The 24,393-nt window shown below is 37.4% G+C and overlaps 1 protein-coding gene across 2 annotated transcripts in view; it reads right to left on the bottom strand.

Annotated features, from left to right (window-relative positions):
• STARD9 (StAR related lipid transfer domain containing 9) overlaps nt 1-24,393 on the bottom strand; it is an 88,278-nt gene that overhangs the window by 49,496 nt on the left and 14,389 nt on the right. For both annotated transcript variants that reach the window (XM_015864679.3, XM_015864680.3), the window contains exons 4-6: nt 1,665-1,781; nt 750-782; nt 597-658 (exon numbers count right to left, since the gene is read on the bottom strand). In XM_015864679.3, coding sequence (XP_015720165.2) covers nt 597-658; nt 750-782; nt 1,665-1,781 — 212 coding nt within the window. The remainder of the gene's footprint in view (nt 1-596; nt 659-749; nt 783-1,664; nt 1,782-24,393) is intronic.

The raw sequence follows: 24,393 nt of genomic DNA, 5'->3' as shown, positions 1-24,393 counted from the left end.
CACACAATTGGAAAAAAAAAACAAAAACAGGAAGCATTTATTTAGACAGTGTAAGTACCTGAATGTTGTAGTGATCATACATGACAAAGTTAATTACTTCATTATCTCTGTTACTGTTCCTTCTTACACAGTACACACAGAAAGAACTTACAGTAGCAAACTTCCAAGAAACAAGAGGTATCCACTACTTTAGTTAAAAATTCATAAAATCTGCTTTTTAAAATGAGTAAGTTCAGATCCCTGGGTTGCCAAATGAAGTGCTTCATTAAGTGAATGAGAAAGGAATGGAGAATTATGACTCAGATTTAAGTTACACAAACAGTAAGTAAATTCTTCATGCAGTTCAACTTGAGCAGTCTATACTAAACCGAACAGATAATATACAGGGATCTATACCCTGGTAAACTAATGGGAACTGTATGGAAAACTAAGAACAATGCTTCACATCCACCCTCTACGTTCTTCCTCTTGGCCCAAATGGTTATTATCTGAGAAAATATCTACAAAAACAATAAATCAGTCTTTGATTCGTTTGACTACAGCGATATACGTTTTGCAAACATCCATAGTATTGCCCAAGGGAGTGACACACTTACCTGACTTTAACTCTGCAAGATGCCGTCTGGTCTGAGTAATCATCTTTCCTTGAGAAGAGGCCCTGCACAAACCAGTCTATGTAAATTTTAAATATATCAAGAAAATCTAGCAGCTTAATCAAATGCAAGTGAAATTAAAAAAAAAAAAAGTACCTCACATATACGAGGTGTCAGCCCGATGGATGCCTTCAAATAATAACAAAAAAAAATATTAAGCAATATACTTGCTATTACCGATTCAAAACTCATATTTAAATAAGAGTTAAATTATAAGAAAAGGACAAAATTATGGCGCAGCACTTAAGTAATGACTGCATGGCAGACTACAACACAGACCACTCTGGACTGTCATTCAGAACAGCGTGGCAGTGCTCTACTATCCCAACTGAAGAACCTTGGGCATGAAACACTGCAGGAATTAGTATGCTGTACAATGTCAATTGTCTTAGCTTCAGTGAAAGTCTTAATGATAGCAAAAGTCATTATAGAGCAACTTAAGCAGCATCAGTGAGAGATTTAGAGACTTCCTGGATTAAATCCAAGAATTGTTCAATGTGAAGACACTGGTCATGCCTTTGTCACAGGAGTTGCAGCATAAAGGCAGGATAACATAGGCTAGTTTGACGGGTTAGTCATATTTTACTTTTCCCTTATTTTAATTTTATTTCTTTTTGCTACAGAATCAGAGAACATTATGTTCTAGAGTTATAAATCTGATCTCCCAAAGAAAACAGGACATATCACCTAAACTACAGAGCCTAAAATTTGCCCAAACAGACTAAAAAGTACTAAAGCAAATCCTATGCTTTTGTGTAGCAAACTTATTTTGACATGCTTGCTCACACTTCAATAATTACACTGCTAACACACCCAGAGAAAGACTCTAGACACTTTTTAGCCAATGCTATGTTGTTTACCTAATTGTAAAGACTTGCGTCTCATTTTATACGTGAACAACTTACATAAGCATCCTGCACAACCAGCACACATCACCATTGAAAAGTAAAGCAATATTTCTGAGAGGCATCCCACCCTCAACCCCAAGTTAAAATGAATGCTATAACTCACAGGTGTTCCCATCATTGTGTAAGTTTTTCCTGAACCTGTTTGTCCATATGCAAAAAGGCAGATGTTATATCCTCTAAATGCACCTGACAGCACAGAAGTGCCAAGGTCCTGGAACACCTGGAAAGATCAATAGAGACAGAACAATCCGTTAGTAATATGCCTCTATAGAAACATTCTGCATTATCTGTAGATGTTCCAGTTTTAATAATATCATGTGAACAATGAGTTTCCTAGTATTTGTCTTTCTAATCTATCAGACACAAGGTTAAATGTCCAGCATTTGCCTGTTAGGTGATCCTCCAGATACTGATATACTAAGCACAGTGCTGACACCAAGTAGTTTTAAATTGCGCTTCCCTGCCTGCCATCTCTTATTTTACTCTTAGAACGGAGATCCTAATTTCCTCCCCAAACCTTTTACAGTCCTCTGCATAAATCTGGAAGGATATCACGATCAAGGATCTTTGAAGCAGTAACATTAGTAGGAGTATTACACAAGATAATTACAGGTCAAAAACAAAGCAAAGTCAAAACCAGAGCCTGAGAGCCATACTATGTCCAAAAAGTACTTCTGTCAGACCCATGTGGCCAGGAAGTGATGCCATGAATTTCTAAAATGCTTTCTTTTCTGTTAATGCTTCATGCACAGTGATGTGTGTTCTGCTTATAAGACATACCCTGGAAGAGTTGCCACCAAATCAGAATCAGCAACTTCTAAATCTTGCACTGGTCTCCTTGGGGCTGCAGAATTTGTGCCATCACAGCTAGACTGCCCACATTGTGAGATCTGAATAATAACTCCCACTGCTTTCCCTTCCCTTTTTCAGAGACACAGCTGCCCCAGATTGTGGCTGTGTTCTCAGGACATCAAAGCCACCACAGGCTGCTTGAAAGGATATCTGGAAAGGTTTTCTAGGAAGTGCAGAGTGGATCAAAAAGTTCCTGTAGGCAGGCTGCCAATTTCTTAGCACAGCATTAGCTTTCCAAAAGAAGCGCTGTGAGAGTTAATACCTTTGCTTTTCACATAGAACACTAGCTTAGAAATTCAGAGAGATGCATAGGATTTCACTATATTCCTGTTCTGAAATCTTATCAATTGTCAGTCACTTATTTCTCAACTGGACAGTTAAATGTATCAATTAGATAAGAAATTCAATAGCAAAACATATCTCATAGATATCATTCCACCTGAACTGCCTAGAAGAGACAAAAAAAATCATCTCCTGAAACTTTTATTTTCAGATCATATTTCAACTCACGGTGAGACAAGGTGCTAATTTTCAGCTGAAGAATCAATAATAATCCCATTCAGAGGAATTTGGCTAGCCCAACCCATATTCATAAGGATATGTAGAACATGAGAACATCTGCTGCATTAGAATTATCAGATCAAGGACCCTTTGAGTTCATGGAGAGCCACAAACAACAGTTAAAGTCATAAACATAATAAACAGACACAGACTGCTGAGCAGGAGGTCCACAGTCCAGCCAGGAATATTAAATGGGTAGAAACTCCATGCTGGTAGTTCAGGGATTCAGCAGAGGTGCGCAAGAGCGTACGCACACTCACTAGAGAGCACCAAGATGGGCTACCAAATGAGAAGAAGAACTACAGAGCAGGGCTCAGGATCTATGTAAGGATATTAGATGGGCAGAGGGCCCATACTGGCATTTGAAGAATCTGTAGCCATGCACATGCTTTGACCTGGAGAGTTGGGGTATGCTAAATATCACTGAAAAATATCACCAGCCAACATCAGTCCTGACCAGAAGAATAGGAAGAAAAGACTTGACTGTCTATGCTTATGTTTCATGCAAGTGCTGTCTGTTAGTGCTGCTGAAGGCAGAGCCCTCTGTGGCATCTGGTGCAGGACCCTTTTGTTGGATTAGAGTGAAATGCAATTTTGGTTGAAGCTGCAAAGGGAAAAAGAGCTGCCTCACCAGTGAGGCTGAGATGAAGAGACCTCTATGTCTCCAGGTAACACGGTGGTAGCCTCCAGGGGCAGAAAGAATCCTCAGGTTCTGGAGTCCACATGAGGCAATGTCCTTATCAGTGGCCTACATACATTTAATCATTTTGCCAGAAGCAACTATTTATGGTCTTTCATTAAATCAAATTCAAGAGTCCAGAATAAACTAAGAACTACTAGTTTACTTGCAGCACTTCTAGCTAGTAAATCCTTATGAAGGACAACATGCCATGAAAAGGTCAACTTTTACGAACAGAGAGACAGAAAGTATGTGATACTATTAGCAAAACACACTGACAACGCTCAGGTTATGAATAAGTAAACAAATAATAGACATATTACTGTCATGGTTAAAACCTATTAAAATAATGTTGCATTACATGCATAAATATCAGTAGAGATAGAAACCTGAGATCAAAATATGTGCCATCAGAATGGTTTAGAATCTCCTCGAAGAACCCAGAAATGCAAATGATACAGAAGAAAGCTACTGAGAAGGACATGACAATGTCAGTTTTACTGTGCTACTATGGAAAGAAAGTGCACAGTTTAAGAGAAGAACAACATCTAGCCCTGGGGAGTCTAATAGCCTGAGAATTAGCATCAAAGGGGCTAGGCAAACAAGCCTAAGATAGCTATGACAGCTGTGCATTTAAAGCACCAAGGAAAAGAATGGTGATGTAAATAAATAAATAAATAAATAAATAAATAAATAAATAAATAAATAAATAAATAAATAAAAAGAGGTAAGGAAAAGGTAGGGAAGAAAAGTTGTATTTGATTTGGGGAAGAGAAAGCTTTTTCCTTCCAGCAGCAGAATGGAATTACCACTAAAAATTCTCTCAGAGCTTTTACAAAAGCAGTTATTCTGTTGACCATTCCAGATGTAAATGTTTCCTTATGCCACAACCAGAACAGAGAGAAAACTGTTCCATATAAATCATGTACATACTGGAAAATATAAAACAAGATCACAGGCAGCACTTCACCAAGAGGCTTGTTGCCTTCTGAGTTGTGGGAAAGTGCAATAGTAGGGATTAGGCAGGGGGTTGGGTTTTCTCAGAGGTTGCTTGTAGCACTGTTTCAACATCTGTTTTTACTTACATCTCTTTTTCTATATAGAAGCTCCACTTAAAAATAGTAATTGAATAAATATATCAAAATGTGCAGCGAGCCCTGTTGCTTTTTACTTTAATTCATCTCTGAAACTCAGAGGGACCAATTGCAGTGGGATTTCTTGCATGAATAAGGTCTACAGAAATTGATCCTGTATTTTTTCAGAGTTCACTTTCATGACATATTCTGAGCACTTTTCTGCTCCCAATTTACCGTTTTTGAGGGTTTATACCTTGTTTACATTTGGCTTTATGTGGACAGTGTACAATGCACCCCCATTTCACCCCAGCCCAGTTTCTGCTTCTCAACTGAGAGTCACTGTTTGTTCCAGTGACCATGACAATCTACAAACAGAAAACCAACCACAATTAACAGCTGGAGTTGAAAAGCACAGAACACTTGGCCATAATCATGCCACTGCTCTAGAATACAGTGATAAACATCAAGTAATCTACTTCCTAACTACTCATTATGAAGATTTTTTTCAGTAATACCAATGAGACCCAGCTGTAAATAAGGGGCTGACATCTATAACAGATCAATCTGTTTTTCTTCAGTGAAGGTATCTGGAAAAGCATATGAGCACTAATGACAGCTACACAAATCACTGTAACAGATTATTGGCACAACTCATCAACATAAGCTATAAGACAAGCTCCTTTATGCTGTACAGTCTGCGGAGGACTACAAAAATGATCCAGGGGATGGAACACTCTCCTATGAGGACAGCCTGAAACTGCTGGGGCTGTTCAGCCTGGAGAAGAGAAGGCTCCAGGGAGACCTGATAGCAGCCTTTCAATATCTAAAGGCGGGGGACTATGAGAAGGAAAGGGCTAGACTGTTCAGCAGAGTCTGTTGTGATAAGGGAAAATGGTTTCAAACTAAAAGAAGGGGATTTAGATTGGATATATGGAAGAAATTTTTTTGCAGTCAGGGTGGCAAGGCACAGGGAATGGGTTGATCAGAGAGGCAGTGAATGCCTCATTCTTGAAGACATTCAAGGTTAGGATGAATGGAGCTCTGAGAAACGTGATCTAGCTGTAGGTGCCCACGTTCAATACAGGGGAGTTAGACTACATGACCTTTTAGTGTCCCTTCCAACTCAAACAATGCTGTGCTTCTGTGAAAGTTACTAAAAACACCAGAGTCAACAAAAGGTTTATCTAAAAGTTATCTAAGATTCTAAACTGAGCTGGACATGGGCCAGAACATCTCTGAGACAGGGCACTTAAATCCAGAGTAGAATAAAGAGAAAGTTCCTCTCAAAAGAGTGGCTCAATGACTTTCAGTGGCTGGAAATCTGATCGAAGTACAAGACGGTGAGAGCCAGATATGAGTATTAAGATGATGTTGGGGAACTCTGAGGTAAAACAAAAACTACTGAGGACCAGTGACAGCAAAATGAAGGAATGAAAAGAAATTGAGACTGAATAAGAAGAGGTTAAGGGAGAAAAGGTGGGACTAGTATTCACTGGGAGCAAGAAATAAGTGGGAGAGATAGAAGCACAGGGTTACTAATGCTTCAGTTCAAATGTTTCAAATCAGTTTTCGAATTAGGTCTCAAGAGAAGATATTTTACTACACTCAAACTCGGCAGTTCAGAAAACAATGAGCTTTAACCCTATTATGATAATAAATTAGAATTTCAAAAAGTATTTATTGAAATCCTATTAAAAGCTGAACTGTTCTGTATTTGTTTTGAAAAATTACCCTCCCTCATTCTATGATGATGATAAATTACAATTCATCTACTTGACAAGTCTCAACTCAGTCAGAAAAACTCTTAATGTAGTGCTGAAAAAAAAAGAAAAAACAAAAAACAAAGCATAGCAATGAATTCATAACATGTTTAAAAACAGGAGAAGTCATTGAAATTAAAGCTTTTTCTGTGCTAATATCAGAGGCATTAGTCCAAATTCCACAAGCATCAACAGCTGTATGTTACACAAAATGCATGACAATTAAGCTCTTTGGACACGTGTACTAACGTATTTCATAATATAATGAACAAAATTGTGTTTTCTGTTGTTTGTAAGGAAGAAAAAAGATTTTTCTGAGGTTTTCTCAAGTCTTTCTTCTAAAATGAAACTTCAAGAATATAAGGTTTGTCAAGAAACATGAGCTGCACTTGGCTTCCTGCATTTGGCCAAAAATTCTGAGTCTTCCATGTGTTGCTGCTCTACGTGACTGGAAGGGTTTAGTTTGTTCCACTCAAGAATGTTTCTTTCAGCAAAGCCTTTACTGGCTTTTATATGCCTTGTTTCTGCACTCACCCAGCTGTAACTGGTGCATATCCCATGGTGATTTATGAAGCAAACTTATTACCATCCAACTGTGCTCATAGTGGGAAAAAAATACATCTTTCTGAAGAAGTTACGAGGGGTTATTGAGACAACTGTTGTCATCCAAGGTATTTTGCTGGCATGCTTATTCTGAAGTGGCCAGTTTCCAGTTCCAATCTAGTAAATCCCAGATCACGTGAATTAGTCCCCACGATAGAACTTTTAGTACAAATGGGAGAAAGGGGAAGGCTTGATCTAAAACTAAGCTGTGTCCTCATCATACAGCCCAGGAATACCAAAATGCTGTCCAAGTTGTTGCAATATGAACATATTTGGGGTTGAAACTGTTTGGTTTTTTTGTTTTGTTTTGTTTTTTTACAGCAGATATGAATCACTTCAAGATAAGAACAAATCATTGAAGTATTTTGAAATCTACTTCAATGCTCTGTTAGAAAATACAGCACATTTTTCAGAGAGATAAACAATTTGCAGAGCAAGTACACTAATTGTGAAATCTTGCACTAGCAGCTTTACTGTAAGCCAGAAGCTCAGACAGATTGCAGTAGGACACCTGCGCCTAAGAAACCACAGAGGATCATGTAAAACCAAGACCCGAATATCTACTAAGGTAAAACACTTTCAACTCTTAGGCACCAATCAAAACTTTACAACTTATTCCTAAGTTAGATAAAGAATCACATAACTTGATTTCTGAAAAATCACAGTGTTAGTCATAGCTCATTCATACCAGAATAGAGACCACTTGAATTTAAACTTTCTTTTTCTCCGAACATGTTTGTGCTTACAGGTTTATGCCAGTGAGGCAAATACTTCTATCATTCACTTAAAAATATAACAAGCCTTTATGCAAGGTCTTCTCAGCTATCTCTCTTGCCGGCTTCAGAATCAAAATTTATGGTAGCTTTTCTACTACTTTCTTAAATAGTTTTCAAGATATTGAAAAAAAATACACTTTTTATTAGCCTAAGTATATTGAATTTTATCATGAGAGTTGCACATGTATGCATAAATACACATACCAGACGCACGATTATAATTTCTTCTGGAATGGACAGACATACTTTTTGTGCTAGTGCCAAGAAGAGACAAAATAAGGCACAGAGCACCCCCAGACAGACGCCATAAGTGCAATACATTTATTACTAACAGTGATGGTTTGGGACTTTGTTACATCCATCTCTGCTTGGATGTTAAAAGCATGGAGCTTTTTTGTTTTAGTGATCACTTTTTTTCAAAACAGTATGTTTAACTTTATGACAAAAGTTTTACCATATTCTATTTATCCCAGCTGCTAAGATTTATTTTGGAGCCTCCGTATACTAGTATTTTTCTTTTCTTTGACCTCTACACTACTATCAAACCAATTGTGCCGCACACAAATTAACACAGAAGCATGCTGGCTCTCAGATTTTGTTTTGATCCTGACAAATAGTTAGAGATTATTAAACTCTACATTAATGTGCACAATTCAAAGTAATCCTAGTGAATACTTTGCACAAGCTACAGTTAACAATGAGTATCTTTGACTTTTCATTGAATTAATAATCTATGACTAAGACAGTTGCTTAACGCAACTATGTATATTACATTGTAATGAAAATGGGACCTCTACTATGTGATAGTCTCCCTTTTACAGTAATAAATGCTTTAATTTCAAATATAATGACTGCATTCTAATAGGAATAAAGTTTTGGTAATATATGAATTCCAGAAGTACAAAACTGTCCTTTCTTAGCTCAATCAGAAACTGAATCTCAGAAGGAAACAAAAAAAGAGTTGTTTAAAACTACAGTAAATTGTCTGTTATGCTTGAAGGTTGAATACTTTGGGAAAATGAAACGTATGCCAAGTCTCAGAGAGAGATGGAAAAAGAAATCCAGTAAACCTACAAGGACAGCATGCGATGCCGAGCTTGCAAATTTAAGGAAAGAAAATACTGATATGTTACTTTTGTGTATTTTTAACTCTAAGTACTTCCTGGTAAACAGTGCTTGCATTTGGTTTAGACATTGAGCTGAGACAAACTCTGACCAGAGCAGAAGTGGAAGGAGGTGGAAATGGTAGGAGTGTGAGCTGCACTGTTTGGGACCAGTAGGATAACAGAAATGTTTTTATATCCTACTGGTACAGTATCCATTTCCTGATTTGTGTGGGTCTGAAAAGGTCAATATTTTCTATCATCATTAGGAATCTGAACAGATCTTGGAAATTTCAGAAATTTCAAGGGAATACGGTCAATACAGACAAAAAAAAGGTATTCCTTATAACAGGGTTTTGAATAAATAAAGTCACCTCTTACTACAGTCACAGTCCACAAATATCCATATGAACAAAAAACTCACTAAAAGAAAACTGCTTGTATTGTAAAACATCAGCCTAAACACATAATACTAACATAAATTCCCGTCAGTTAATAACTGAGTTCAAAACCATAAAAAAGTTCCTCTTGCACAGCACAGTTTAAAAATAGCCTTTTAAAATACCACTACTTTAATGAAAGAGGAAGAGACTGAACTTATATAGAACCAACACGGCCAACAGCTGCTTCTCACTGTCGACTTTTTAAATGCTGAAAAGACTCAACCATTCCATTCCTATTAAAGATTTGAGATGCAAACCAGCAATTAAGAATATGCCTCATGAGTAGGCAGAAAGCTTCAGGACATCATCATGACCCAGACACAAAATGGATTCACTTAAAATAAAATGTGTTATTATTTCCTACATAGACAAAACTGCTATCAACCAGTGAGTGAGGATAGTTTAGGCAACTGCATGAACAAAATAAAACACAGGAGGCTCAGTTCTGCAGTATCCATTTGCCACCACTTCCACAATAAGGAGCAGATATGCAGTATCTCATGTAGCATGATTCCCCACAGAATCTGGCCCACCTACAGCAGTTACCACCCAAATTATGACCAAACTCTGTTTTAACTAAATAACTAATTCTGATATGTAGCATCAAGGCTTGCGTTTAAGATGAAAAAACTATTTCACAGAATAAAATGATTCAGAAGTAAACATTTCCTGCCAAAACAATGAGAGCTTTTGTTCTAAAAATTTCCCAAAATCCCAAAGATCAATTTAAATAAAAAAGGCAGAAAAAGGATTCAAGGAAGGAATATCTGAAAACAAATCTAGGCTTCTACTCCAATAATGCAAGGCTTTTCTGCACGTGTTTTCTCTTAAAGAACATTAAACAAATGTCAACTGAGGGGCTTTCTGTACATAGACAGAAAACACAAGCAAAGGGAAGTGCATTATGCGGATCAACTGCACAGAACCCTCTACTGTGACATTAGGATTACTTCAGCAGCATTATCCCATTCAAACCAAATAGAAGAGGGAAATAAAAAAAACAACAAAAACCAAGCACTGGTCCGTTAGTTTGGGAACATTTCTTCTCTCTTGTTAAGAGGCCACAGCTCCGCAGCCAGGATTACTTCTCTCCCTTCCCTCTATCCAGTCTTTTCAGTTTCTTTTCCCAGTTGAACAGGAAACTGAGTGAAAGAGCAGGCTTCCCTCCAGCTCAAGCTGCCTGGCCTGTGGCAGGAGCATTTGCACCACAACTTGAGAGAGATTGGTTGTGGGCTCTGCCAACAAGCTTCCTGCATGCCCTTAAATCCCTTTGTGCTTTAATTCCCCCTGGGAAGGACAACAATCGTGTCTTTGTTCATGTATCAGCTGTCATTTTTTCCAGTGCAAAAGCTATTTATTGTGTGCATCATAATGTACATACGTTCATGCTGTTAAACATAGTGTAAGTCAAGCTTGGCTAAAGTATGTGGGTGGAACTGTTATCTGTGACTTTTTCCTAGTATTTTACACGACAAATAAACATGCCATCCTTCTGGATAGAGGGTGTAAGAATGAGAAACAACAACTAGGCTGAACACTCACTTTGCATTTTTACCATTCTATCACCAAAACACACAATCACGGAAATATACCTCATCTGTTTATAAAGAATTTATTTTGAGACAGAAATACCCCTATGCTTTCTACATTCATCTAAACTGTAGATGCTCTGACAAATTCTGATGTATTTAAAGTGCTCTATCAGTAAGGTGACAGCTCCATCTGCTTTAAAAGATAAAAAAAAAAATAAAAATTGCTGGTGTTTTATTGTAAAGATCAACTTGAAAGACAAGATAGCCATCACAAAAACACCACCTGCTATTTTCATCTACCTACACACAATCACATTCATCACAGAACCCTCCTTTCCTGCCCAGTGGGGATTCTTACCATGCTACCACTGGATAAGAGAAGAGCAGTCACAGTCTGAACACAACAGCAGAACAATCCAAAAACCAGTGTGTGACACTCACCAATATTAGCTGACTCAGCTTAGTTCAGATACAGTTGTAGTGATAAACCTCTCTACATAGAAAACAACTTACGTATTCATTAGTTAAGCCAGAAACCAAGATTTACACCTTTTATTATGTGCCATACATGAATTGAATTCTGCTGTTACACCCACTCTTTGAATCAGCATAGGAAATATTCTTCCTATTAAGGACTGAATGAATCCCGTTCCATTTAGATTAGTGCAACGCAAAGCAGACGCTAGGCTTGCTAACAACAGATACTTGTTAGAGAGACACATTGCAAATGTCCTCCCATTTTCCCCCGCAAAGCTAATGGTTATGAAGTACCACAATCTAACTACAGGAAAAGCACTGCTTATTTTGTAGGGGTGCTTTCATTTTCTGATCTATATCTAGGGATCAACTGACAGAAGCCTAACTTCAGACTTAAGTCCTCACTCTGCAGATGCACTGTAAAGTAGAATTCTTACAGGTAGTTTGTTTTTCCAAGAGCCCCATTTCATTTATTTAATATAGTCCTTAAAGATATAGCTATCTGGACATATTCTAGTTCTCATACACATCAAAGGAAAAGCCAGAAAAGCTGAGTAATTCTGGATCTCCTGCCTAGACTTCAAGAATACATCCTGCCTACAAGCCAGCTACAGGAAGCTCCTTGTTTGGTGAGAGGATGAAGGGCAAGTACTTAAATCTTCCTGGATCCCATTGCAATAAGCGATAATAGTGATGTTAAAATAAACAAATTTTTAAAAGGTCAAACTGATGCATTAAGAACAAAATTACACAGCAACAGATGAGACACAATAAACAAACAAACGAGCCAAAACCACAAAGGATTTTTGCTTAAGCCCACCCTGTGCAGAGGAGTGGCTACTCCATAGTGTCACTCTATTACCTAGTTCTTTAAAATTTCTGTATGTTTTAGAGGAGGAAGGAGAATATTACAGATAGCTATGCACAAGCTGCAACATTTGTGGCTTCAAGCAGCCTAGGAAGCAGGTGTGCAACAGCTTTTGTTGCATTGTGCGAGCAGTGGGGAATGTGAAGGTCTGAGTGTTGGGGGCATATGTGTGCCTTTGGCTGAGCTCTGCTCTGTGCTTCTTCTCTGAAATGCAGTGAAAGATATTTCCTGAGTGAACTCTGGGCCAGAAAACCCAAGAAAAGAATCACGGGGAAAACTTCAGCTTTTCTAAGGGATAATGTCACAGCAGGAAGAGCAGAGAGCCCTTCACAATCGTGCTGCTTTACTGCACTGCAACTCAGTAAATATTTTATCTATTCCACTCCCCTGGGCCAGATGTGACTTCATGTCCTCTCCTGCCTTAAAAGCAGAAAAAACACGAGTTGACAATTTAAGTGTTGTGATACCATAAAAAAAAAAAAAAAAGAAAGAAAGAAAGAAAGAAAAAGAAAAAAGGCAGTTTTAATGATGTCATCTTTAAATAAGCAAAATAAACAGAGAGCTGTTCATGTTCAATATTAAAAAAAAACAACAACCCAAAACAAAACCAACTCTCTTTTGCAACGGAAAGAGTAAGGAATAAGTAACAGATAATGAAGTTATAAATATCCCACATTTCTCCCACCACAGCTAGCTCTTGGCTGGGATCCCAGGTCATTAGTGGATGTCTGCAATTCCATGCGAAAGGAAAGTAAAGCAAAACAAAAATTACTAAGTTTTATTGTTTAAGGCAGAAGGGACAAGTATCAATTCTCAGCTGTCTCTAACAATAACTGCCCATCAGTTTTTTAAAAGAGGATGGAAAAAAGGATTGTTCCTTGATTTTATTACAAGGAGGGGAAAGAAGAGCAGTGATCCAAATTTTTCAGCAATTCAGTAAGGGCTAACCATCTTCTCAAATACTTGAACAACAGCACAATGACGTTATCAAGATAATATTTCTGCCTTTCTCCCCACCCCCTTCAGCTGGAAATGGGTATTCTCTTTTCGTGCATCAGCTAATTCAAGATGATGCTTTTATTATTTGATCATCAGCTCTTCAAATCACTGCACTGGAAAAGATGACTATAAAATACACTTTCTTAGAAATAAGCTAATTTCTCCACTTTCATACAATATCAGATAGCACAGCTGAAAGAAATTACTGCATGAGTTAACACTGCAGATAAATGCACGTGGGGCTCACCAGTGCTTGGCTTCAACTGCATCTCAAATGCCAGTTTTCATAAGTACAACTACGATGGTTGGTGGGAGGAGATACAGGAATTGTTTAAATATAGTGTGTCCTAAGTTTTCTCAATGTAAATAATATAAGTTAATAAAATCCCAAAACTCATAAAAGTGAAAAGCCAAAATGATCACTTTTAAAATGTTATACTGAAACCTGAGACAAAGAAGTATTCCCCAAAGGCTACCGAAAGCACCAAAAACACAGCACTAAAAGTTACTTGAATGGAGTTTCATTTTTTAACTATTTTTTCTCACTCTCCAAGTTCAGAACATCAAAAATCTAATGAAATGCAGCTATTACAAATTCTCTACTTTTTAGTGGACTGCATATGTAGCAGCATACATATAAATGAGCTTCAGATTTCTTGCAATAAACTTGTTTCCCTTTAAATTATGGCTCCCTAATAGGAGAGATGAGAGGGCTCAAAAGACACTGATTTGTGCAACACAGAAGTCACATCTAGTTTTGTCTTCCACATAAAGAAAGAATAAGTTGTAGATTACTGCATTTCTGACGGTTTTAGGCATTAGACTTGAGACTAAATCTGTTCTAGTCATTAGAGGTTTCAATTTCCTTATATTTTTTTCCCCCTTGTTGCTTGTTTCCTGGGAATAAAGAATTTCCAAATATATGAGATGGAAGACCTAAAATCATGTGCTTTCTAATAGAAAAGCCTGGCCAATTTTTAGAATGCATGCAGGGCATATTGCCAAAAGAACAGGTTGAAAAATGCATATCCCATCATCATTCCTACTTGCAAATCTGCAGGTTTCAGCCCATGCACAACTATCTCCATGAAACATGGTTCACAATGGAGGGATGTGTTCCACAATTCTCACAGATACTGGAACAAGCAGCCATGTTGTGTCCATGGAGTAGAGTTCTTTACAGCAATGAAACAGCCTGTACACCCACCTGTCTGCTCAGAGGACTATAAATCCTCCCACAGGAGGGATGTGATGGAAAAGTATGCAGACATGTATGAAAACAGATCACACTGATATTTACTGAGAAGATTCATAAGCAGCAGTCACATCCCTAGGCAAATTTTCTGACTTTGGCTTAGCTCTTCAAAAATTGTTGCAGTGTTACATTTTCAATTCTTTCTCCTTAAAATAACATGCTTTAAAGAAATAATACTTAGGAAGAAAAAGAGAAGAATGCTGGAATGCAGCTTATGTTACTCACCATGACTATTTTAAAAAGCGTTTTGAACTCATACAAGATACTTTCTAAATTTAAATGGTTTTAGTAGTTTCCGGGAGAATCCAAACAACAGGAGGCAAAGTAAGGTCAGTTATGAGTTCAGGGAAAGGCTCTTGGCATTTCATTCTTAGCAATATACTAACAACAAAGTTTGCCAGGATTAGTGGTTGAGGAAATTGTTAATCCCACTCTTCTGCCAGGTCAGCTGCTGCTGTGCATTTCCAGCTTAGAAGTACTGAAGGGCAGCACATTAATGGCCAAAGCTGCAGTGAGCAATCACAGCTCAGCTAATTAGAAATGCCACATTCAAAAGGCTGCAAGGACAATCAGTTCCTTTTATATTTGCTTCCTTGCTGACAGAAATTATTGGATGTTTCTACTATTTTGTACAGTCCTTCTCTCACCTACTCACTTCCTATCCCAACCACCTCAAATTGGGCTCAACACACCATGAAGATCACCGATGTTTCCTACTACACAATGTTAAATAGACAGAAAGCAAAAAGCGGTGGGAAAATATTTACAAAATCAGTCTCCCCTATACTTTCACAAAGAAATAACACTGCCACATATTTTCAAATAGAAAACCATGCAGATCTGGTAAAGATTAGAGAACAAACAGACATCAGAACCAGCAAATTCTCAATTATAGACACATATTCGTGTGTCATTGCAAGCCCAACAATTTGGTAATAAACCAAATTTTGGTATTACGAACACGAACAAAGACACTCTGGCAGAATGTAAAAGAAGAATTCTTCATAATATTATGCCAAGCCACTTCCTTTGAAGATAGTACTAGAGTTTCCCTGTAATACACATACTTACTAGGAATAAGAGGAAAAAAAAACAACAACCCAAAACACTATTTGGGGAGGGGGCACTTGGTTGTCTAAGTGAAACAGAATATTTCTTATCCATGATGAATGAACTACATTAAGGTGGGGTTGTTCAGTTGTTTTGTTTTAAAATGATACAGAAGGTAGAGATTTCATCTGAAATCTCATTAGAAATTTCATTAGAAATTTCCCAAGTTGAGGATGCATTGGATTTTATTTCCTTACAAATTAAAACCTTGTGCTTAGCACCACATTAAAAAGGCATGAAATGGGCAAACTGGATGTTCAAAAGAATGACTTAAAAAGGATTGAACAACAAGACTTCCATGCATTCACATGAGGTTTTAAGTAACTCTCTATCATTCTGTATTTACTTTCCAACATGTTGGTGCAATATTTTTTATGATGAAATACAAATTTTGTCACTTGTAGTTTGCAAGTTACAGCAGATATAATGATGGTGTGCTGAAGTTTATGGGTGATTTTCATACAACTGTGCTAGTCTGGATGATAATTTCATGCTTCTCTCTTTTCAGTACAATGACAGATACATAGAGCATTTCTTGAATCCAACATCCACATTGAGTGCTCTCCTTACAAACAATTCTAGCATCTGCAATTATGGCAAAATATTTTTAAATGTCATTAATATGTGCCATTATTCTAAGTAACATTAACCAGCTCATTATTTCCAATATGCTTAATTACTCCCAAACTGCCATCTCCATTTCGATTATATTGCACATGCAATCCCAACAAATTAATAATACAGGTATACATGTTATTTAAAAAACAAAAGCGTATTGGAGGAAAACAATGTACATGGTCTACATTGTGGCTGGGAATGGACATGGCCCTGCCAGTTCCTCAGCTGTGCCCAGAAGCTGTAATGAGAAATGCTGGCTATCCCAGCCCAAACAAACAGGAGCAGGAACTGCTCTAACAATACAGAAGCGTAGGTGACCAAGCTGTTGGTCTCAGTGAATATTCCCTGACATTCATCTGAACTTGTTAGTTTACATGTAAAGATGGTATGAATAAAAGCACATCAACTCTGTATTAATAAAACAAGGAGTTAAACCTGACCCTGTGATCTCTTTTGCTCTCCACTGTAACAAATACACTCAGTTGTAGAAAGCCACTTACACTGATAATAAATGGAATAGAAAAAGATTACATTCTGCATACTGTAGTGAACAATACAGTTATGCAAATTACATGCAGTAGGATGAGAGACAATAAAACCGTTGTGCTGTACTAAGCAATATCAAGTAAGAGAAATGAGGCAAAGGAGAACACCACGAGGAGCAGGAAGCAAGTTTCCATAACCATTCAAAATTTCTGAGATTTCAGACCAAAAAATATCTTTAAGATACATTTCAGCAGGTTTCTTCTGAAATAGAGTTTAAGTTAAAAGTAACAACAGCTGCTTAAGCACATAAAGTGCTTAAGAACAGGAGCTTTGCAATAGGAGCAAAACATCAACGCTTCAGTGATACATTTGTATCGACTACCCCCTAGACTCTAAAGGTGACTTCACCATTATTGTCATTTCTCTATTTCAAAGCAGCTTTTGAATATGCTCTTGGTTGTAAAACCACACACACACAAAAGGATAAAGCACTGAAAAAGTCAGCAAAGTCAGAAACACATTTTGAAGTGGAACTTTCATTCTATCAGCAAAGAAGTTGTAAAATGCAGCAATAAAGGAAAAAAAAAACATCAGCCACTCATGAACTTCTCCAGCTGTTATCTTCAGTCGTTAAGAAAAAGGAATACAACTAAGAACATCAAAACAAGACAGACAAGGAAAATGGCCTTACAGCAGTATCACTGAGGTTATCTCAACTGACATGCCTGATGCAGGATAACCCCACTGTCACCTTTGGCAATTAAATCACCTACACAGAGGAGGGTCCTGGAGAGCTGCATGAGACAGACTACAGAAGACCAAGACCCACAGGAGGCAAGAAAAATCACATGGGGGCACATCCACAGCTGAATGTATACTTTCTTGCACTTCAGCGAGAAATTGCAGGGGTATGGGTTTCCAGGACACTATATAAAGAATACCTCCTGATCATACTTCAAATTGCTCAGGACAGACTTGTTAGTCACACAGCAAAGTGAGTCCAGCAGTTTAGGTCATGGACAGCTCTGACGTGATGGGGCTTGCTTCAAAAACGGGGAATCATTGCTCAACTGGCTAGAGAATTATCCCTCAGCCTCTGGCTTTCCAAGTCTATTAGGAGACCTCATTTCTTCACAGTGAGACTAATATAGTATTATCTATGAAGCTTTCAACAATTTGTTTCTAGCCCTCCCTCAGAATTATCTGTTTGTAAGTATATCAGCAGTTACTCAAATCCATTTGCTGCTACCAGAACAGAATGCTTAATATAAACTAACACAAGATAAGATGTTTCTTCTTGTTGTGTTCTTCAAAGCAGTTGCTGTTAGCACTTAAACTCAGTTTTCCTGACAGACACTAGAAATACAGAGTGCATCCTTCCCAACAGGCAAGCAGTACAAGTCACTAAACAATATTGGAGAGACCTGTAAGAATACACAATCCAGGAAGAGAAGCACCTTGCAGTGAACTTATCAGTTTTTCTATAATCACTGTGATTTTCAGATGTCTTGCATGTGAAAGCAAAAGCCTTCTGAATTCACTTGCCAGCATGTGGTTATTTAGAAGGAATTTTTTTCTCTTTTCAAAAAACAAACACCACCAACAAAAAAAACACCATCCTGATTTATTTTATTATTATCATTATTATTTAATCTGTTACATAGATAAGCAGCTGTTCTTCCTTACTTGGAGATGAACATTCACAGTTTCAATCCTCTTGTGTTTAAGTGCTTGCCACAGTTTTGTTTTTTGTTTTCTATGCATGAAAGAGTGACATTTCTGCTGTTTCTATTCTGAAATGAAGACTCGAGTTTTTTCTCCAATCTGTTAGTAATGTTGCGTGAATGACTTCACAGTTAGATTACTCCTCTGGCAACTGAAACTACAGGAAAATTAGCTGAGCTTTAACCAAATCTCTGAGAACACGCTGGTCTGAGAGCTGTGTAAGCACTGGATTGAAGGGCTGACAGACTTTTAGAGGAAGACTGGGACAGGTTTGAGGGCTTTTTGTTTTTAACAAGCAGCTGGCTTATGAAAGATCTTATTGGGTAGGCTTAAGCTTGCACTGAATAGTGAGATACAGTTATGCAGCAGCTGTGATCCACATCAACACAGCCATTTTGTTTAATCCTGAAAACGTGCCATGTTTCTGACATGTTCCAGCCATGCAATTGGACCTGCATGCATAAATAGCTAACGCTTGAAAAATTAAATGATGTGATGCATGTAAACAGTCCTGTATGACTGCTTATTAAAGTGTTGGGTATGAATAGCAACTGTTCCATTATAATATAACAAAAACCAGCCTTTTCCTCTCTCTTTTTCTTTCTTTCTTTAAATTTGTGTTTGCCCTATTTTTCTTTTATAGGAGTTAACTGTTAATTAAGATATGCCTCAGAGAGATAAGTGTGTCTCCTTGAAGACAAACGAATGAATCATCCTTTTGGCTGGATCTGAACACCTGCACGTTGACTCCCAATTCAGCTTTGTTTTTTATCAACAGAAAGTATGCCCTTGGGAGCTCACTTCTCAAAAGCAAATTAACATTGCTGCTCAGTTGTCCTTTTCCTGCTTAAACAGATTTTGTTAGCAGTGTTCCTAAACTGCATAAGAATGAAAATGAATAAAAGCAATTCAGTGTAGAAACATTTTACTATAGCCTTAAAACATACAAGTCAAAATTCTGAATGTTGGTCTAGATTTCCTTCTCCCCAGATTTACATACTCTTACGGATACATTCTCACTGTCTAACAGCATAATCTCTGTTTTAAAGTCAGATCATTCTTAGCTGAAGCATAGATAATGATGTTTCAGTATCTCAGGCTGATGAATAGATTTTGAAGAATGTCTTGCTAGGCCATATCACTGTCATGTGAAATAGCTGCAGAATAATAAGTTCTGGAATGGACAATTTAAACCGGCCCCTACTTAAGAGATTATTTTCCCATGGTGCTGAATCACAACTGAAATTACAGCTATTAAATTTAACATTAACATCTGCTCTAATGTTATTCCAAGTGTTCTCCATTCTGGATTTTGAGACATGCCTCTCCTTTACACACACAACACATCTTTGTATTCCTGCGTTGCATCTTCAGTACTGTGTATGTTACAGTGCTGTTGGTGGATTTTCTTATGGAGAAAAGAGGCAGTTTAGTCTAACATGTATGCGCCCCATCGTCTCTGACAGAGCTACATTAGAACCCTTCAGGTCTGAAAAATACATGTTACCAACATGCCGCTTAATTTGTTCTTGTGTGTTTAGGCTTTGCCTTTTGAACAGAACTGCATTAAATTATAGCTGCATATGAATGCACATGCTACACAGCTACTTTTTGCAATTAACTGAATGCCTTATTTATGTAAATCTGAACAGGTAATGTATATGAAAGAAAAAATCATGTTAACTCTGGTAAATGGACAATCCATTCAATTTCTGTGTTCCAGTAAAGCCTGCTTTGAAGTTTACAAATATTAGCTATGAATCCTGCATCAGTTTTCTTCAAAGCAAAGAAATCCTGGCATAGCCAGAAAGAATGACTGTTTGATTTTGAACTGAACACAGCAGCTGGTTGAAGATACATAATAACCTGCACTCACAGTGGTCTCACAATCACAAAAAACTGTTTTCTTACAGTACATTGTCCTTTCCACTTCCATCTCATTCTGATTTGGGGGGAAAAAAAGGTTGTGGATGGAATGCTTACTGCTTTTCAAATAATTCATGAGAAAATGCCACTTACACCCACTGCTGCCTCAACCTCACACCCCAGCACTACAAGAGAAAGAGGGATGGGGGAAGGGTGAAGAGAGAACTGAAGGATTACAGGAATACAACAGTACTTAATTATAAAGAATTATAGTGTAATAAAATGCATATAGCAGGGAACAGATTTGCAACTAACAACTTGAATGTCACAGTAAACATGTGGAGGCATAGAAGTGCCACTCACTCATCTGAAAATTAAAAGGCTCCCAAATCTGAGTTCTCGCATTAAAAAAAAACAAACCATCAAGCTGCAAGTACAGTGAGTGAATCTCACAAAGATCTGGAAAGTATGTTGTAATGTTTTGGTTCCAAACAATGCTCTTGTATAACCTTTTTAAAGCTTTTTCAGCTAACAGGGATAAACCAAACAAACACTCCTGCCTCCTCCCACTCTTAACAAACCAAGAAGTAGAATGCAGCACTGAGGATGTTGCATATTAAAGCAAACCTATTAGTTTCATCTTCTGGTTGCTTTTCAGTTACAGCCTTACAGAGATGTAAGAAAATCATTTGCCCTTCCAGCCCTTTCCACAGCTACATTCCTTAGCTGAAACCAGTATTAAGAAAAAAAAGAAAACACAACCACACACAAATACAATGGGAAGCCAAATGTGAAAACAATTATAACACTTTAAAAAACAAATAAGAAGTGGAAAAATCCATCTTCACACATCATGTGTGTTCAATTAGAGAAGCTGCCCTTGGAAGCCTCCATTTCTGTACTTACAGCACTGATTAAAACACAATTTTACTAACAAAAATATTTGTAAACAGTGATAGAGATCATTGCATGGTGAAACTAAAGATGCATCTAACTGGGAGTTCTTGATAGCATACATGTGCATTGGGCATGCAGACCATGCCCAGTGAATGAGTTATTCTTTCAGCTCACAGTTACAACAGTAAGCCACTGCTTACGAGATGTGAGGGGTAGGAAACAGAAGGTCAAGAAATCTGGAGTAGTTATTGATATTTGCAGGACTTGTTTTTAAAAATGCCATTAATGCTTTTTCTCTGTAACTGTACAAGGGATGCTCCAAAAGTCATGCCTCCTATTTTATTACATTGGCCCATGATGCTAGAGACATGTTGGTGGCATGGCAGTAGGGGGTGAATCTTCCCCACCAATATCTCATTACATTTTGTTGCCATGCAGCAGACAGCATGGAGGGGCAGGCTCATAAAATGGCATCTGACATGGAAGTGTGTGCGAAGCAAAAGTGTGCCATTTAATTCCTTATATTATAAATCTCTATTTAGCTGGTAACTAAGGCATGCAACTTAAACTTTAGACCTATGAAAGGTGCTCCAAAAAAGCCCAGTAAGAGATTTGGATCCCACTGAAATCCAAGCAAGGCAGGCACTTAAACACTTTTCTGGATTTGATCATCACTACCAGTCACGCTCTATTAGTCATGGGATGTATTGCTCTTATCAAAAGGAACAGATTACTACACATGAGTTATCTATGGCAACTGCTGTGTGTAAATACCTGCTTTTACATCCTGTGGGTCGGTCTGCCCACCACATTTACTGCAGATACACAATAACCGGATGGGAAGGATGGCTGGAGAGAAGCCGAGGACTGAAGTTACAACAACCAACTACAAGAATACTCGGTGCTTGTGTGGGTTTCTATAGTTGTGCAGAATATTCTCAAGATTTTGTTTAACAGTGTTTGCATAAAACCAAGCTGAAGGGTTTTTTTGTTTGTAAGTAGGTCTTAACTGGACACTTAAGTTTTGCAGCTGCTTAAAACATTTGAATTTGCTTGGTGTAAGTAACACAAACTTAAGATCCATTGAAAGCTATTTGATGTATTACAAAGGAAATTCAAAAGATTGAAACAGATTGTTTGAAGCCAGATAAGAGCACTACTAAGTATAGATAAGTATACATTTAGATGTTTGTTTGTGGGATAACTACAAAGGTTTCAAAGCATCTACAAACTGTGATATTCAGCCACCACAATGAATCAGCAAGTCTGAATCTGCCTAATAGACTGAAACTTATAATCCTAATCAAATATCACTAGAATATAAAAAATAACTACAATATTATTATCAAACAATATTCCTATCTCACAGGCTTGTGGTCCTTTTTATTGCCCCATAGAAATATGTCATGAATCACTATTAAAGGATAATCCCATAATTACAAAATTGCCTGAGAAATGAATTTCCTTTGGAAAACAATCCTAAACTTCCTGAAGACAACTGTGGAAGAAGTGGGAAGGAACAAAAACTTCTACAGAAATCTTCTCCATTAAAGTGGGCTTTGTACAGTGACAGATGCAGGGAGACACTGTGAAACATCACTTTATCAGTTGCAAATGGGGAAGAGCAGGTACAGACATCCAGCACCTTTCCATTGTGAAACCAAACTACTTCTTGAGGCACAGAGGCAAAGAGAAAAAGGAATGTTTCATGTCAAAAAAGGCAGGAGAAGGAATATGGGCAGCAATATTACAGCTTCTCAGCTCTTCTCATATTTGCTCATTGTTGAGGGGAGAATAAAGAAAGCAATTACAAAAAAAGCCAACACCTGGACAGTGAAGATTCTGAATTACTATTCCATGGTTAATAACCACAGAAAATGAGCGTAATACATTGCAGAAGTAGGATCAGAAAAAAACCCCATGCATGACATTTTGCGCTCAGATGCTTAAAATCTTTGTTTCTTATATAAGATATACTTATATATCTTTGTTTCTTATATTACTTATTCCATTCAACATTCTGTTCCTGTACTCAGTTTATTCTTACACCTTACCTGTCCTTTCTCTGCTTCCATGCAACTTTATGACACCAAAGCCCAAGCATCAGGTTTACCCCTCTGTGCACTGAAGCATTTAGCACATCATCAGAAACACTAAAGATTCGAGTTTCTCTCATAACTATGTTGAAACAAGGAAAACAGATCTCTGACTGGTTTCTCAAACGTTTTAAATGAGAAACAAAGAGCTTTCAAAGACATCCACTTGCACCTGAAATCTTCTGAAAACAACCACTATCCAATAGGATGTCTCATAGACATCACTGTTGACCTTTGAGAAATAGATAGGATATCCTCTCAGTAACCAAAAAACAGGTTTCTTTATTATTTTTAAAACAAGCAAAACTTTCCTCTTTGCAGATATATGAGAAGGCTTACTAACTTTATGTAATGCTAATCAGAAAAACGTCCATGTCTTCTGAAGTAAGAACTACGTCTAAATTTCAGTCTGAAAGAAATACATAGTCAATAACATTTCCTAAAAATAATGCCTGTTTGTAACTCCAGTTTAACTTGTTGAAGGGAAAAGGATTTCCAGTTGCAGAGTCACTAAATATAGATTAAAAACAAAGGCATACAGTCTGTCACATGGCCATTACTAATTCGGTTAGGTTCCTGTTCATCCCACTGTGTTATAAAATCTGCTCTCCCCAAACTGAAGTGAAAAAAATATCCTTATCCCCCGCATCAAGTAAAGATGGCAATAAAAGAGACATTAATACAAATGTGTTAGGAGAAAAAAAATAGACAACATGTACCTACATTTTGGCAAACATAAGTGGAACGCAGGCAGTAGAGAAAGCTTTTATTAAAATATATAGATAGATAGATTTGAACTTCTTATCTCAGCATTTGAAAGCACTTACAGATGTGTGACTGAAATCTGGTTTGAGTGTGTTAAGTATACAATCAAAATATATAGGGAATAAAATACAGTTTGTTCAGAAATGCAAGAAAGCAGAATCTGAAATAATTTAACATCCAGATGAAACTAGAAGCAAACAGAGAAACAGATTGTATCTTTAAAAAATCATATTTTCAGCTAAGTACTATGATTTGCAGCCCATCCACTGCAGTTGTTACAGGCTC

The sequence above is a fragment of the Coturnix japonica genome, chromosome 5 (assembly GCF_054131305.1).
Source record: "Coturnix japonica strain WE chromosome 5, WE-NBRP24, whole genome shotgun sequence".
Lineage (NCBI taxonomy): Eukaryota > Metazoa > Chordata > Aves > Galliformes > Phasianidae > Coturnix > Coturnix japonica.
The sequence above is the reverse complement of the archived record's forward strand: the minus strand, read 5'-3'. Positions and strand labels throughout refer to the sequence as shown.